The sequence below is a fragment of the Anoplopoma fimbria genome, chromosome 19 (assembly GCF_027596085.1).
Source record: "Anoplopoma fimbria isolate UVic2021 breed Golden Eagle Sablefish chromosome 19, Afim_UVic_2022, whole genome shotgun sequence".
Taxonomy (NCBI): domain Eukaryota; kingdom Metazoa; phylum Chordata; class Actinopteri; order Perciformes; family Anoplopomatidae; genus Anoplopoma; species Anoplopoma fimbria.
This window is the reverse complement of record NC_072467.1, coordinates 18,641,530-18,659,825: the sequence shown is the minus strand read 5'-3', so window position 1 is coordinate 18,659,825 and position 18,296 is coordinate 18,641,530. Positions and strand designations below refer to the sequence as shown.

General features: G+C 40.7%; 1 protein-coding gene across 1 annotated transcript; it reads right to left on the bottom strand.

Annotated features, from left to right (window-relative positions):
- Positions 1-247: 247 nt before the first annotated feature.
- LOC129108792 (homeobox protein aristaless-like 4) lies at positions 248-16,571 on the bottom strand. The gene is made up of 4 exons (XM_054620709.1): positions 16,232-16,571; positions 7,396-7,709; positions 1,222-1,350; positions 248-565 (listed from the first exon to the last, which is right to left on the bottom strand). The coding sequence occupies exons 1-4, from the start codon at positions 16,569-16,571 to the stop codon at positions 248-250; spliced, it is 1,101 nt and encodes a 366-aa protein (XP_054476684.1).
- Between the last annotated feature and the right edge of the window lie 1,725 nt (positions 16,572-18,296).

Sequence of the window (18,296 nt, the reverse complement as noted above, 5' to 3'; positions counted from 1 at the left end):
GAGTCATACCTCTGTATTTCTCTCACTTTCAGCATCTGCTGATTGTCACAGTCACAGTTGTTTTCTTGGTTGCGTTGGCCGCTGTAATGGCCTCTGTTATCTCCACAGTCTCTCCCCGTTCATTTGACCTGTGTTATCATTAGTGCTCTCAGGAAAACTCCCTCCTCCCCCACAGCCGCTCAGCTCGTTGATGGCTGCTCCAGAGAAGAGGGCTATGAGGGGGGCTGGGTGGAACCGGGCTGAGACATCATGTGGCCCAAGAGATGGCTGCACTGTGTTCCTTGGCCTTCATACGCAGTGCAGCTATGCTGGAAGACTTGCGGTCTGGATCAAGGTTAAGATCATAGCCATTGATTCCCCCGCCCATCCCGGGACCCCCAAAAAGGCTGCCCATATGTGTCTGTCCCATGTGGCTGCTCCCTGGACTGGGTACGCCTAGGAAGTCAGAGACGCCTCCGGGACCGTGAGGGTGAGGCGGCATGCAGGAGGAGACGGAGTCGCAAGGCACAACGCAACCCGGCACTGGAGATGCTCCACTGCTGCTGATCCACGAAGGGTTCTGGATCTGGAGGAGAAGCGCAAGAATTATGAGTTAAAGTGATATGGTTATAAAAACAAAATCCAATGAGAATTTTTGAGGGGGCCGATTGTTGTCATTTTTTCAGCCTGCAGAGAATCATCCCCTGGATCTGCAGCACCCCCATTTACAGAGTATTATATTGAATTTCAGCTCATTGTTCAGCTGTCCAGACCACAACTTAACTGTTCTGGTTCACTCCTACTGCTCTCATAACGTTGCTTTTAGCCGCAGCAGGCAACTGTTTTCCGAGAAAAAGCTCTAAGAAGAAGAACCACTGTACACTACCTGCTGAGCAGCAAACAGCAGACAGACAGTAAGCTGCTAGCTTCTGAACACAGTGGAACATTTAGTTGCTAAAGAGACATATCCTCAGGAGGTGGTAGAGACAAAAAACAGAGCTAAAATAGATTGAATCTTGGACTTGTAATAAGGTTTGCCATATAAACTCATAGTTGATATAAAGGTTATTTGTCAATGTTATGTACAACTTGTTTCTGCTGCCCTCAAATGTCCAGATAAATCAGTTATTGCAGGTTTTAATAACAAACCTTACTCATATCCATTAATGATTCTCATATTTCTCTCAGATCATGAGTACCTGTGCTTATTCAGCGAGCTGACTACCACACCTTGTCCTTTACCTGTGCATAGTTCTCAGGCCGAGTCAGTAGAGGCAGCTCGTAAGCAGTAGAGAAGTGTGTCCGGACCTGCTGCATCTGGCCGTAACGCTCCCTCTTCCTCCACTTGGCTCTGCGATTCTGGAACCACACCTGCAAAGAAAACTACTCATCAGGAAAAAAAACAGGCCAGTGGCTACCAAAAAAAACTTGAATCTATGAGAAATCTCTCATAGATCTCATATCACGTGCATTCCTCAAGTACTTTTTTTTTGTTGCAAAAACAAGGCCATCCTTTCCCGAACCTGAACCACATAAAATGAAGATAGTGAGGCAAATAAATTCTGCAGCACATGAAAGTGCAGGCCCAGGTTTTAAGACTTGACGTGTCTTTAAAGTGCCGTCCACACGGAGCTATTGATGTGAAAATGTTGAGTCTCCCCTGGTGCTGCACGAATCAGCTCCTCCCTTTGATACACAGGCGTCTGCCTCCCTTCAGGCTGCCAGCGTCGACAGATCCACATCTGGGCCTGTAGCCATTCATAAATCACTCCTTAGAGGTGTGCTCTCCCCCACATGTCACACTGTGGGATACAGTGGGGAATCCCTCTGTATATTCCATGAAACCAAAGTTCAACTTTTGACCAAGAATATGCTTTTCTTTGCCCATTTTTGGGATTAAGTATTGGATGCCGTATATAAAGTAGGTTGTACTTTCTGTACCTGCTGACAGACCAAGTGCAGACTAAGCCTACTTCTTTCTAGTTGTGGAAGACACTGGAGGAAAGCAGGACTGAAGGATGGCAGTTGAGCAAAAAACTAAAATATTCTGCTACAGTCTTTGTACTTATTCATTTTTTTATGTTTTCTCTGTATACAGGACTTCTATTGTATGTCTGTCTTTCCTAGAAGAAGGATTCCTCCTTTGTCCTATTGAGATTTCTTCCTCTTATTTATATGTTGAAGTTCTTTGGGGGAGTTTTTCATTGGCCCATCGAGGTTCTGATTATAGAGAACTATGTTGTACAGATTGTAAATCCTTTTCAGGCAAATATGATCTTTCAGCTGGATAAACAAAACTGACTTGTCAAGTTTAGATACAGATGAACATTATTGGATAAAACAGTTCCTAGATATTGATATTGTATAACCATGTAGACAATGGACTCCTTGGCAAAAGTAATTTATTTTGCTTCAGTTCTGCGTTAAGTTACATAGATTTATAATTGGTTAATTATGAACTATTTGGACACCTTAGTAGCCTCTAAACTGCAATAAGGCCAAACATGTCTGCTGCTCTAGAGCTGCAACAAATTATAATTTCATGATCTGTGTTAAACCTTTAAAGCAACAATGCCAAACATTTTATGGTCTCAGCTTCTGAAATAGGCTTTTTAAACCTGCTCATCTTAGTCAAATGAACATATTTATGTTTTGGATTGTTGGTCGAACCAAAAGAGATGTTTAAAGATGTCACCCTGCGCTATCTAGACTTGTGAAGGGCATCTTTCTCTTTTTTCTGATGTTTTTTTTTTTTTAATAAATGATTATTTAAACCATCAAGAAGTTGTCTCTACGCATTTTCTCCTTTTCTAACCATGCATCTCTGCTGCTCCTTTAATATAATCAGTTGTAACTTTTGCTGCGCTTTTGTTCTACAAAGTTTTCTCATGTCTATGCAAGAGAATAGAGGAGCAAAGGGGGGTACTGGATGTCTTCACATGTTTATTTGTACGCATTTGTTGGTTGTCTGATTCTTATCCTCCCAAGAGGGAAAGGGAAACTTCTTCAAAGAGAAAAGAAAGCGATCCTGCCTTGACACAGGGGTTTGAACTTGGATTGTGGGTTGATTCCCAGACCAATCAGCTTGTGGTTTTCAGAGTCCCTCACATGCAATTTCCCCTCAGTCAACCTCCTCAAACCCCCCTGACCATGTCACTCTCTCACCACTTCTCTCTATCAACTTAAACACAATAGAGTTTAGTGACAAACATGAGCACTGTTGCACAAATCTATTATCCAATACTGAGCTTTTCTTTCGGGGCAGGAGTGGATTTTTATCAAATGAGATAAGATTAGCTAAGCACTGAAAACTCCCACACAAACTATTGTCATTTCTGATATAATTTTCAAATAGAAGACCATACATGGCCTCATGTGGCACATATAGCCGCTGACTGTGTTATTGCGAGAAGGTGACGTAAAGAAATGTTGTCTGACTCCAACATTCCTGAGGTCAGCTGGTGAGATTAAAGGACAGCTCACCCTCACAAAGTGGTAAACTGATATCTGAGGTTGTGGCTGAACCCCAATGTCAAGGTGAAGGGTGGTTGCCCTTTGAATTATATCATATGTTTGGAGGGGGGCTCAGAGTCTATGTTATGCCACCCCCGAGGATTTGCAGTCTATTATTGTTTTGGGTTTGTCATGTCTTTCCTTTGGTTCTTTTGTGGTTATTTGAGCTCATAACATCACAGGTTTCCAAATATAATCCTCAACACAAAAGGCCCTGGTTGGAGCGTGAAACTCGCTCATTAGTCCAATCAATTCTAGTTTTAGATTCTAGAAAGTTGTGACACGGTTTGATTTGTCAGAGGTAAAGGCAGCCTATTATGTATTGCTATTACATTAAAGTCACAGAGATAAGCATCTAGTTTTCCTAAAAATAAACACACAGCGACATATGAAAAATTATTTAACAACAAAAGCAATCCTCAAAGACTCTCCTAACCACCTGGATGAAAGAATATAAAGATTTTAAACTTGTTTCACAAGTTAAATCTCTTTTCCTAATCCAAACAAAGACATTAAACCTTGTTTGATCTGTGCAACTTGAACTCAAATTTAAACTTTTTGTTATATTGGTTTATATTAATCCTTTGTTCCAGTATTCTATATTTTCATACAAAATAGCCAGGAACTATTTTGCTTGAGCAGAGACATGTAATTTACGACTTTCTGGATTAGGAAATACAGTTCTGAAAACAGGTAAACAAAGTCTTTAAGGATTCTGGAAATACTTTCAGATCAGCTGTTTGTGATTTTAAAAGTTTTTGAAAGATCACCAGGAATTTATTTTAAGGAAAAGTGGATGCTTAGCTCTATGACTGGAATGTTAAGGTAATACATGAGAGGCGCAAACCTGGGCTGAGGTTAATGTTGGTATTTTTACGTTGTACAAGTATCTCAAAGTTCCACTTTCCTTTTAAAATATAAAGTGTTATCAGTTACCGAGCTGTCGTCTTAATTGCGATGGATCAAGATAACCCAACTTTACTCCTCTGCTTTTAATCTCTTTGTCGTACTTTCCCACTCCAGACCTTCTCCCCCCCTACCCCCACCACTGACCCCTCTCTCCTTGTCTCTCTCCTCCCTCCTCCCTTTTAAGTCAGCGAGGGGAAGTGGGGATATTGGAAAGTGAGATGGGAGAATGTTCAAACTGGAGCTTGTTTTCATTTCATGTTTAATTTCCTGACGCCTAAGCCCTTGGCTTTCCGCAGCTAACCCCTTTGACCTTTTGGAGGCGTGCAGACGAAAGCAGTGGACGAAGCGTACACATGCTCAGAAAACACATGCATTTACATACCATAGTATGCAAAATTCAAAGTCAGTCATAAACAAATCCAATCTTTTAACTTTGACACTCGCGCACTTAATGGAGCCTTTCATAAACAAGCAAACAATGTATGAGCACATATATACCACTTGTTTTGGTTTTTGTGCACTGAGTGTGTCGTGTTTCACAGAGGGTTTGCTCGAGCTTTGCCTTTGAACAGCAGAAGGAATGAGACCCAAGCCAAATAGTTTGGCAGGGAGATCATTCGGGAAACATTATGAAGTCAGATGTGTCCTTTGCGGCTCCACGTCTCTTAATCCCCAACTTCTAAGTTTGTTAGAAAGGAAAGCTAGTGGTGTATTTGCACAAGCAGAATTTCAATAAATACAAAAAAATGTTTTGTGTTATTTCTCATAATGATCAACGGTGACCCATTTTATATATGAAGCCCAATAGGATGATATTTACCAACTGCAAACACTACTCTTTTTTATTTTATCTAGCAGACATCTGCAAGGAAGGTGGCTCGGAGCTCTTGGAGCTCAAAGTGCTTGGCGATGATACAGTAATTGCTAAAGACGTTGACAGCAAAAGGCAGCTTACAGAGCCATTAAAGAGCTTTATTTATGCTCCAGAGCCAGCAGGCAGAGAGAGAGGAAGAGGGAGAGAGGGAGGGCAGAGTGCACAACTCCAAAAGCAGCTTTGAAGTCCAGCCGTCTCACCTCATCTCTGTCATACAGGACCACTGCGATTGATAGACTGCATCAGCAGTCACTCACACAGACTCCCTCTCCATAAAAAGTAGGCCGTGTGGTGAAGTTCAAGTCTGAGGTTTAGAGCTAATTGTACTAAATAAACTAGTGGCAGCAGAAGTCACAGATGTGATTATGGAAAACTGCAGCCCGACTTTGTGAAGACGTTCATCATCAAACCGGGGATGAAACTGTGGGACCTTGGCATAGGCATTTTGGGAGAAAACATCTGTACTCTGGATTTCTATGGCTGTTGTTTCGAAGATGAAAAGGATTCTCCGATCGCTTGCCAAGCTTCGAGTGCCCCTTGGTATTCAACAATTGGATATCCCTGGACTTTGTCTTGATAGACCTTCAGATGAAATTGTGGGGTTTAGTCTTGATTGCATACTTATTTAGGGTCTGATTTTAGAAGTATGGGTCAAACCTCACAGTGACTCAACAGAGTCTGCTGTGTGGCTGTCAGATGAGGAAGTTAATTATATTCATCTGGGGAATAGATGGGTCTGTGTGAACGCAACATGAATGCACTTATTTTACTGTACCACCACGAGGACCAGGCCAGGTTCCCTGTCCCTGACTATGTCTCGGACCACGCGTGGAAATTGAAACTGGCATCTCAAAGTGTTTTTTATATCCTTGCTAAACAGCTTTGATGACTCCTTTTTCTCTCATGTGTTTTCCCTCCCTGCCTCCAGAGCTGTGCGGTGAAGTAGTTTGAACATGGTAGTGCTGGGGAGAAACCCTTGGCCTCTGACCCTTCTGTAGAGTCTGCAGCATGTAAGAGCTAAGTGCAGAGTATTCCCTTAGTCCCACCCATCCCACTCTGATCTAAAACTGGCAGGCAGAAAGAGAGATGAGGAACAATAGGCCTCGCTGTCTGCTGCTCCGAACAATCTTTGTCAACATGCCAGTCTTCACTCTCCCAGCCCTCTCTGTCTTTTCCCGGAGTGATTATTAGCACGCAAACATTATCCACTGCAGTCATTCAACACAACTCATAAGACTGTTCTCCCAAGAAGGAACGACAGTATTCGTTATCTCAGCAAGTGTCCCAAAACGCCAAAAGTTTATGATGTGAAGTGACAAAGCCTTTAAGTGGCTGTAGTAATTTTGATTAGAGATGCACCTACACCAATACTGATATTGGTCCGATACTGACTCAAACAGCTGATCACAAAGCCCCGGTATCTGTTTCTGGACTGAAAAAGTTTGATTGGTGCATCTCTTATTTTGATGGAAGCCAAAGGGGAAATAATAATAATAATTAAGCCTTTATTAGTCCCACAATGGGGAAATTGCATTTAACCCATCCCGGAGGAGCAGTGGGCTGCAATGAAGCGCCCGGGGAGCAACTTGGGGTTAGGTGTCTTGCTCAAGGACACCTCGGCATGTTGCCGGTAGAGGGGTTTGAACGACCAACCTTGTGGTTACGGGACAAGCGCTCTACCTCATGTGCCACAGCCGCCCATATGATTATAGAGTAACAAGGGGGTCGGGGTGGATGAACTTTAATTTTGGGAAACCAATTTTTGTTTCCCATTTCAATCCAGCAGTCTTTTTTGTTGTTAACAAAAATCTAACCTCTGTAACAACCACGTGTTTGGTTATGGTTTATTGTAACCATGGCAACAAAGCTCCCCTAACATTAACAAAGTAGGCATTTCAACAACCATGTTTACTTAAACCTAACCAACGTGTTTTTCTGCCTTAAATGTAACTAAAACTTAAACATAGGGTTGTTTTTGTTATGGTTTTGGTAGATCAGAATTTTTTTGTCTTAAAGGGCAAATTATATATTCTGTTGTTCAATTTGTGGACTTGTTGGCTCATGTAAATGCAGAAACAAGTTTTTCTCGTGTAACCTGCCGTTGATCCCTTTGTCCTCACCTGTACACGAGCCTCAGTCAGGTCCGTCCTCAGTGCCAGCTGTTCGCGGGCATAAACATCTGGGTAGTGTGTCTTTTGGAAAACCTTCTCCAGCTCTTCCAGCTGGTAGCTGGTGAACGTGGTGCGATTGCGTCTCTTCTTGCCTTTGTTGCTCTCCGCCTCACTTTTGTCCAGAGGACTGGAATAGTCGGAGCCGGGCCGCTCGCTAAGGCCCTTCTCGCCGGGCGCCTTTAGGTTCAGGTAGCTGCCTTCCATCCCAGGTGGGTCGACACTTGGGGGTAACTCAGACTCTGTCAGGCCGCCGTTGTCTTTCCCTGTAAAAACAAAATCATATTTTGTTCTTTTAAAGTGGCACTTCACCAATTTTAGACATGTAGTTTAGCTTAGTTTACGAAGTTTGAAAGACGCTGTTCATTTGCATTATGGGAAATGTAGGATCCAAGGTTTTTGGAAAATGAAAATCAGAACATCTCAGCCGCTCCTTTATCAATTTTTACCAATATATCTCTCTCCAATGTTACTGAGGTACAACACTAAGTCGTGCTCAAAAACGTTATAAAACATACATTTTAAAGTTTAGACGTTACACTGTGGTTCTAACAAAAAACATCTGAGCAATTTTGGTTTCGGTTGAAGTGTGCCGTTCTTCAGATTTTCTTATGAAGCATGAAAAATCTAAATAACTATCACAGTTTGTGTGGCTTCACATGTAATACAAATCATATTCTAACCATAATAACATTATTTTCAAACAAGCTATTATAACCAACTTTCTGACCATTTTAGAGCAGAAAAAAAGAGTGCCACATGTTGTCAATAATAGTCCTATAATTATAGTTACTGCTCTATAATTGGAATATTCAGAAGAGCAATACTTTCTTACAAATGTGGCTGAATAAAACCATGGTGCCTCACGTTCAAGTCATGGAGTGTGTCTGCTCATCATCACGTTTCAACATCCACATGAGATGACATTTTCTTTAAGCTTACGTCATCTCTGTAATGTTTTATTTTAAGGTTCAAAGGCCTTGTCTGTTTGCAACTAGAGAAATTTCTTACTCTGTTTGAAAGCCATGTCACTACACATTGGCGTGACCCGTGACACAACCCTTGAAGCCCCTCTCCCTCGTATTTTTCAATCATGTCACTTGAAACCCAAGCCACTCAAAACCTGCCCCGTCCCGAGCCGTGTATGGCGGGCCTTGTGTACGTCCATGCTGGCTCCGCAGCCCTTGCCCCTGAGATGTAAACAACATTGTGTTTGTCACTTTCAATTTTGTGAGCGTCCATTTTGTGACAGACCTCGCTCTGTTCCTGTCAGTGCTTGCTGGCTTTTTTGTTTCCTTTTAGGAGATGAAGAAAGCTGTCCCTTCTCCTTCAATAAACAAACAGCTGTGTGAATAAATAAGCTGAAGGGCTCTGGTTGCGGGCCAGTGAGAACAGTGTGCTCTGTCAGCCTCTCTGTTTGCCTTTTCCTGCGACTGGGCATGGTGAGCGCCCTGTCCTAACTGTATTGGTCTGAAACCAGCACATAATGGTCTCTTCCACATAAGCAAAGTCTTGTGCAACACCAGCATTACTTTGGTCCAACATTTGTCTCTGAGTTAGATCAAGTTTAGGCGATTAACTTGAGTATTTTTGTTCTGCGTCACTTTGCATTTTTGTTATGGGCAATGTCAGTAATGGCCTCCTGTCATTCTCAGAAATCCAGTGCATGAGGGAAGGAGAGTTGACACCTTGTGGCACTGGTGACTCTCTGAGCCAAGTGTTTCAGTGGTTAGTAAGATGACTGAATAGTTTCAGAGTGATGAAGTTAGGCGGTGGCTGTCTGTAACATGCATGTTTGTTTTCATGGATTAGTACGCCTTTGGCTAGCATGTCCCACGATGAGATGTCAATAGTCATCCTCTCGATAATGCAGCAGCCCTCCCCAGCTCGCTGGCTCAGACTTGCCCCGACAGAGACACTAATGGAACAACACAGCTCGCCCAGTTGGAGTTCATGACCTCATATCGCTGTGGCCCACCTGTCAGACCCTCTTACAGTCTCCACGCAGGCAGATGTTCTGACATCACCTACCCCGGCACTGGCCTCTAATGCTAAAGCACTGTGCAATATTTTCTTTCTACCCCTGGGCAGGAGCATGGCTTCAATGTTAAGAAGTAAGACAGGTCAACTCCAGGTTCCTACTTTGCATTTTGCGTCTGTGAGAGAAAAATGCCCCTGAGCAAGGGCATATATCCTGTGAGGCTGGGGGATGGGACGATGGTGGGATAGTGGGTGAAATTGTTCAAAGTTCTCAGTCTTATAAAGATCTACGTATATCGATTACATTTCAGCACTAATTCAAAAATTTAAGGGAATAGATTAATATTTTGAGGGTAAAATGAAAAGTATAATACCACTTTCATGTCTGAATACTCTAAATACGAGGCTACCTTGAGCAGATAGCATAAAGAGCTGACAATTTGTTAATTTCTAGGGGTAATATGGGAATTGTTCAGAACATTTAAAATGGCGATTTGTTGTTTTTGCACTTTTATACAGATCAAACCAAGAAAAAGTGAGCTTTAGAGGTGCTGGTAGTCAGATTTTGTAACCTTTAGACAGACAGTTTCTGCCTCTTTCCAGTGTTGTTGCTAAGCAAAGCCAAGTGGCTAGTGGCGGTAGCTTGAGCTGTAAACGCTGTATGAGAGCATTGCAGAGCAGCATCGGATAGCTAACCAGTGAGACAAGCTAACATGCGGCTATGTCAACAAAGCTCAAAATACAACCCACACAGAGCGTGACTTTCTTTACTTCTTTGCTCAGGTAGATACTTAACTATATCTTTACATTACAAATAATTGTTTGCTGCTATTAATGATCTAAATATTGTATAGAGAACCTTTACCGTTCTCAGACTTATACAGACCTTTTTCACCACAATAAGCACTAGAATCTGCTCTAATTAACAACTTTCTCCGTCTGGTTCTCCAAACGTATTTCTCTTTTCTCTGTCACGCTAACAACACAGAGTCCTTTGCCACAAACATCTTCCAGTATTCCCGCATGCTGAGCTGTGTGTTTCTGCACACTGTTCTGGAGAACACAGCCATCACACACTTTCTTTTTGCGAGCCAAGATTCCACCGCATTGGCTCCAGTTTTTTTGGCATTCAGAGGAATGTGTTTTTGACTGTTCTCATTTCAGTATTCATCAACGTGTATGTAAATGCACTGGATATCACCGGCTGATCCTGCAATTTGCCAGCTACTCTGTGACTAGCTGCAGACCTCTTCAGTTAGCCGAGGTCAGATGTTTACTAGGGTCAGCAATTTAATCACTGCTGAAAACAGAGAGAAAACATCAAAGTGTAATTTAACTGGTTGTAAAGCAACGGGGCACCCTCTCAGTTTTTATGGAATAGGACGGGGAGGGTCAAGTGAAGCCAAATAAAAGAAACACTATAAATTAGTAACCTGGGGAAGGGTTAATGACCAAACACTAAATAGGAAAGGGAATGCTTTTAAACCGAGCACTCAAAATTGTTCTCTCAATATACTCAAAGCTAAGAGCAGTCTGCCACAATGGCTTTCCACTCATCACACCTTATATGGACCAAATAAAGTCAAATATTCCACTAGCTTTGGTGGCTATTAATTGTACATTCATTGCTGGTTCGCAGACATGCTTTGGGCTGAATTATTTTTCCTGCAGCATAGTCTAAGACCTGATGTTGACTGTTGTTTCCTCGGTGGAAGGAAGGCTCCCAGATGTTCCTGAGGAGAGATCTATGCCAGCAGATCACATAGGAATGCAGATTCCCTGGGAAACCAGAAAATCTCTCTGTTCAGCCTCAGCTCCTGATAGATTGACACAATCATGACCTCACTACTGTCATAATACCTTTGGCCGTGGCTGTCACTGTCTCATATCAAAGAGCTGATGGGTTTTTTGTTATGCAGGAGGTAGTGGTGACAGTGCATACATTTTATTCCTATGGGGAAAAAAACATGGAGTATCTTGATAAAATTGTATTTTGGTATAAAGCTTTTCATTTTAAAGGAGAGTTTTGAACTATCTGCAGCTAAGTGCATGTGACACAGTTAAAAGTACATACCTAATGTCATTGATCAAGATCAACAGTCTGTAGTCAAACCTTTAAACTCTCAAGGTCAATAATAAGTAATTTGTCAGGCTACTGTTTTTAATTCTGTGATTTTGTTTTTATTATCAATATTACAAGTGAGTTTAGGTTGGGTGAAAAACATGAAGTAAAAAGGGGACAAGGAATTGAAATCATAGGGTTTATAGAATATCAATCATCAACAATCTGTTAGCCTCTCCCTCTCTTCCAGTAGTCCTGAATTTATTCCATTAGCACATTTGTACTGTCTAGATCGTATAAGAATTTTTATGAGGTATTTTTGCCTTTTTGGAAGCCTAGAGAAACTAAAGAATTTTTTTTTTGTGCAGGCAGTGTCAGTAAATGGTAATTTGGGTTACTTTCCATCTCTGGCTTGTATTAAAAAATATTTATCAAACAAGCAAAATGATGTGTGTTACGCTGCTGAAAGCAAGTTGAGAAATAGAAAAAGAACTACTGTTAAACATGGACCCACAGTCAATCATCATACTCTTGTGTTGCCAAGTAGTTCCCATTATTAGTCTGTCACAGTTGGCTTTCTTGACTTTATATTTTGTGAAGCTTGTATCCCCTTTTTGACAATAGCACTGTATGGCCAAATGTTTGCATTACTCTTACAGAGGTTAGATTTAGTCCATTGATAAGAATCAAGGAAGTCAAAGCAAAGACACAAAAACAGCCTCAACACAAAAGGTACAGAGCAAAATGTGCACCAGCTGGTTAAAGTTTCCAAAGCATCTCTTTAATCTCGCCTGCATGCGATTCCCAGGTAGGCCGCGTGGAGTTACCTTCGCCTGCAAGAGAGGTGGCTGGAAGTAAAGGGCAAGTCATGCTGCGGTAGCTGCACAACAGCATAAGCATATTTGGAGAAAAAAATCAAATTGAGTGGTGATAAGAGGAGCTTTTACGAACTTTTGAGAAAAAGTAACACCTCATTAAACACAACAGTTCTCAGAGTTGACATCTCAGATGTATTTTCATTTAATGGTAGGCAGATTGCTGCAGCTTCACACATTGATAGTCATTACATTTTAACAAGCCGAGTATTCATCGTTTCAAGCATTCTCATTTCATATTCTAATTTATTCTGGTTCACAGACACGCGGCGGCACGATCACAGGTGTCGTTCAGGCTTATTGTTAACATCGACACAATGTGTTAGTCATCAGCACATGCATGTCCTGTGACATCACTTCCCCGAGCTTTCTAACAGAGAACTATATTGTGACAGGAGTCTTTTAAAATGCTGCCAGGACTTTTTTGGGGGGACTTGTTTTGGTTTTCATGCGCAGAGAAAAATGTTTTACATATCACAGGATACTTCAATTTCCCGCTAAAGGGAGGAGTGGTTGCTAAAGGCACAGAGTTTAAGCTGTTTGTTATAAATGTTTTTATTCACTTTAAACTGTTATTTTGTGAAAAGACAAAGAGGACGAGGAACAAACTGCCTTTAGTGAGTAGTGTTCCCACAAATACATTGTACATCAGCAAGGCAGAACTCAACCACATTATCAGCTACAGGCCTATAAACACAATGACTTTCACTTTTCAGTTTTAGCCTTAGCTCCTCCTTACATTCTCTCAAAATTATTTAAAAAAAAGTGTTAATATGTTTCATTATAAGTCCATGTTGCAGCAAGCAATCTGTATCAAGGATAAAAACTGAAAATTAATAAAAATTATGAAGCAGAAGACTCTAAAAAGCGTTTAAAAGCCATAGAGGTCATTAAAGTACTTGCATGTAAACAGTCATTCCCACACGTTTGCGAAACTCTCTCATTTCTCCTGAGCCCTTCAAATCATTACCCAATCTCAATGTCCATTTCTGACTCGTTGCTTATTTGTACAAGGTATTGTTGACACTGGGTTATGTAAACCAGTCCCATTTTGTCATTTTGGGCACTCTGTGAAGCTTTGGAGATCTGATGTTTGGGGAGTATGAATAATAACTATAGGAGCCAGTGATGCACATCTGCCTTAGATTAATGCAGACCTCTCCTGCAGTGCTGACCTGCATTCCTCAGCACTCGATCAGCTCCAGGGGTTTTATTTCATTCATCGCTGTGTGAGCAGGTAGACGGCTCCATCCCTGCTCTCGCTGTGGGACAGTCTCACTGATTAACATGCACTCAAGGAAACAAACTCGCCAACCTGAGCCACTACTGTGCAGAAATGGGTTCATTCAATCCTCCAGAAGGAATCTTGTATTTTTAAAGAACATCATTTAAAATTAGTTTGGGCTAAGTAGAATTTTCATCCAGGCAAAACAACATGAACGTTGCAAAACGCTATCCAATGATTTTAGAAATGAATATTAGAAATGTTCAATGATATCTAAAGGTGCATTTAAGAATTGCTTTCAAGCTCTTAAATGTTCATATTGTTTACAGTTGAACATTACTTAGTGGCATTGGAATAAAGTAATTAAAAAAAAATATTCAGCAAAAAAGTTTGGAAGCCTTCTCAATTAAAAAAGGGAAAATTAGGTGTGAACATCTTGCAGCATGTGCCAAAATTATTTCCCATTATCCAAAAATATTTCCTATTTTCCATATATTTGTCATTTTTCTTCATTAAATGTAAATATTAAAATATTATATGTATAGATAACATATATCTTAATTTTTTCCCAAATTTTTGGGGGTCATAACATGCTCAGAATGACATCGAGACAAAACGTTGGGTTGCCATGCAAACAGTATTACAGTTGCCACACAGAAAAGTTCCTTGGGTATGAGATGATTTTTGTCAACATGATGGAGATAAAGCGACAGCATTGAGTGATATATCTCCCGTTGAGGACCACACAAAACAGCACGAGCCTGTTGACGCCTGAGGCTTTGGCAGGAGCCCAAAGCATTCTCCCCAGAGCCACGATGCATTCATCTGGCTGCAACATTTCCACTGATAACATTGCAGAGCTCTCCTCGAGGGAGGCATGCTGCATTTAATGATGGTGTTTAAATGGTTCTGTCAATGCACTTGCCAAATCAATTCACTTCAGTGTAGTGGGAACCAACCTGTGTGGACGCATTGCTCTCCAAACTCCAGAAAAAAAAACCTATTGTTTAAATGGCCTTACATAAGATTAAATAACATTTAGTGTGTTTAATAGTGTTTGGCATGTTCAGTCCCTGTTTTTTTTTTTAACTGTTCATTTATTTATTTATTTATTTTACTGATTGAATCTTCAGTCACTAATCCTCGATCAACATGTCTATTTATAGGTTATTTTAGCCACGATCATAACAGATGTTTTATTCTGTAACATCATGTTAAACATCTGGACCTGAACATATATGCTGGCGCAGATACACTGATAACTCCCAAAAAATATAATTTGCTATGTAGTTTTTCGAGGATATGATACATTGTATAAATACCATAACATATATTATGTAGAGTTAATTTTCAAACGTTATGTATTCATTTTTTAGGTCGTCTCGTGTGGAGTCCACTTCTTCTGGTCAATAACAGGGTTTCGGTTTTTTTTATTTTAAGCCCCCACGTCTCATAAAAGAGACAGTAAAAATGATTGGTTTTTTTTAAACGGTAAATCTGTAGTGCAATGAATTGTCAGAAGAACTTGTAAAGCAATAAAGCTTTTGTTTAAAATAAAAGGTGTTTGTCAGGACGTCCCGGCAGTCTCTGAATTTATCATTGACTGTTGCATTATGGTCGATTAATTGTGAGTTCTTGGCCTTTTACTACTCCATTAAATAAATGTGTATTCCCTTTACTGTGGAATCAGTTTTTCAAATTATCATCAAATAATCACTTATGCTAAAAAATAAATGCTATGAACATAATGTAGCCTACTACGCTTAATAGTGCAGTTGAAATATTTAGTTTCTTCATTTTTACTACATTGGTCTTTGATTCTCCGTTTTTGGCGTGCTTTCATTTACGCGCGTGCCTCATGTCTATATGGCTTGAAGTTCATATTTGAATATGAAAATAATTAATAAAGTTTCTACTTTTCAGGGACGAAGTTAGTTTTACTGGACAGTTTACAGACAGTGAGATGCTGCAGTTTAAGGATGAAATGATAAACTATATGTGGACAAACATCCTTTCAAAAATACGTTTTCTATAAGTTCTTCATCTCTCTACACATCTCGTATAAAGGAAATAATTGTCTCTATTAACGCTACAACTCAGCTTGCAAGCTTACAGGGCAGGAAATCTAACTCCCTGGAATACATTTCAAATGAAATGATCAATGATAAAATGAGTTCTCCTTATAGATACTTGTTTCATGCAGATGTTATCTCGAGTCTGAGGGGTTTTAAGAGTCTTAAGGAATGCGATTAAGGTATTCTGTTCTCTATAATACACAAAAAGTTATATATTATTTCGCTCACAGTTGCTCACAATAATTTCATAGGACCCGACCTTTTTAGATTTAATATGCATTTACTTTGGAAATATACACAGTTTTGTCCAGTTAAAAAAACATATATGTCTGATGGCAGTCTTTGTGGGTTTACCTTCTCCTCTTCTCTCCTCTTCTCTCCTCTTCTCTCCTCTTCTCTCACACTTTTTTTTACTGCCTTTCAGATTCTGTATTACTCACTACAGTGCATTTCCATTACTGCTCGCAAAATGCCCCAGTTTGTCATACATTTCCGTTTTAACTCAATGCCGGATACATTGCCTCATATATATATATATAGTCTCACTATAGTCCCTCTCATGCGCACTCACCATAGCAGGGAATCAGCGTCCCGTTGTGTCCGCTGTCCGGGTGCAGCTTGCTGCCTTCGGGCGGAGTTTTGCAGGTCGGCCGCTGCATGAAGAGCTGGTATTTGTTGAAGGTGCCGTCCTCGGTGCCATCCAACGACTGGCACTCCGGCTGGAAAGGACTCCGGGACTTCTCTCCGTAAGCCTGTCCTTTACCCGTAATGAACGTGGGGCTGTATTTGGTTTCAGTGGTCGGGAAAGTCCTGAACGGGTTCCCCTGGTGATCCCTACCTTGCGCAGTAGACGTGCTATAATATGAATCCATCGATGTCATATCGCAGTATGAGACGCACGCCGCGTTCATACCTAAAAAAAAAAAAAAAAAAAAGTTATATTTAAAAAAAAAAAAAAAAAAAAAGAATCCACACTGATCTTCTTTCCCTCCCCTTCTCTACACAGCAGATATTTCTCCCCAAAATGCTCATGCACTGACAAACTCACACTGACGCGCTCATGCACACACACTCTCACGCTGCCGCATCTGGGACTGGTTACAAAAATGAATCAGATGTTTTCCAGAGACTGCAGACTGAACAAATGCTGGAAGCCCCCTGAAGGTTTGTCGGGGTAAAGAGAAATGCCTTGCTCAAAACTGACGCCGCCTCAGTAGCCTACAGTGTATCTGACACCCACACCCCCCCCACACACACCCCACACACACACACACACACACACACACACACACACACACACACACACACACACACACACGCACACACATCTGAAAAAGGCCCACACCGAGCTCCAGCCCTGCGCGCTATTATGCAGCCTGTAGAAATGGGAGGTCAAGCTCAGAAGGGGGGAAAGCTTTTTTGGTAAACACGCGGGAGACACAACACATGACATTAATGTAATTAGAGGATGAATATAACGTCTTTGATTCCTGCTGTTACATGACTGAGAACCCAAACTTCTGGCTTTCATTTCTTTATGTCAATCTTTAAGGCATTTAAAGTGCTGTTTCCATCTCCGGAGCCACACTTTGTTGTTATTATTATGCGTGTTTTTAGGAAAATCAAATGTGTGTTTTCTTTGACTCCTGCATGCAGACATAGGACGTTTTCAAATGAATTGTAATTGAAAGGATCAAGCCGGGAATTTGGACCAAAAACAGTGCTCAAAGCAAACCGATGTTGAGCTTGAATACTGAATAAATATTTTCTAATACACTATTTGTTTTAGAGACCCACATTAAACCAAACAACAACAACCGTTTGACCAGGTCGTTATGTGAGAAGTCTGTCATTGCGGATACATCCACTTATAATGATGGACATTTAGAGCCAATCACCGCAACAAACTTTGAGCCCTGCAATTTCATAATTGGTTTCATAATATGACATTAATTATAAACCATTAAGCCCATGATGTTCATTCAAAATACTTGGCTTCCTTCGCTTTCACAATAAGACGCCGCGCCAGCAATTTGCCTTTTTCTTGGCTATAAAAATCTTAATTAAAGCGTTATCTATTTTAAGCAAACAAGCAGCCTTTATGACTGCCGGTAGCTAAATTGGATACATTATCGGAAATAATGTCCTTCATTTTCTTTATTATCCAGATTTGTAGTTGATTATAATAAATTAGTAAATAGCCTATCATTTAAAATCTGACACCAACAGAAAGCTTTTGATTAATTGTACAATGCAATATTGAGTAACCTAGAGTGTATAGGCCTAATAATTAAGGATCAAACAAATTAGTATTAGAGGCCCATTAGTATTATTGTTGTTAATTGCCACGCCTGAATTATATTTTAAAGGGGAAAAACGAAATATCTCTTTAAAGTATTTTAACTGCGGTTGTCAGTCCTGAATGCTGCAGATTAATTCAGTTTAAATACTGAGATTTCACCCCCCCATTCTCTCCCCCGCTCTCTCTCTCTCGCTCTCTTATTTTACGTCATAATTAACTTATTAATATGACTCGAGACATAACTCGTGTCTCGTCGCTGTTGCCCAAAATAATGTTGGACACATCTGCCGTCGAACGTCAGCCAGGAGGAGGATAACATGTCTTAGAAATAACA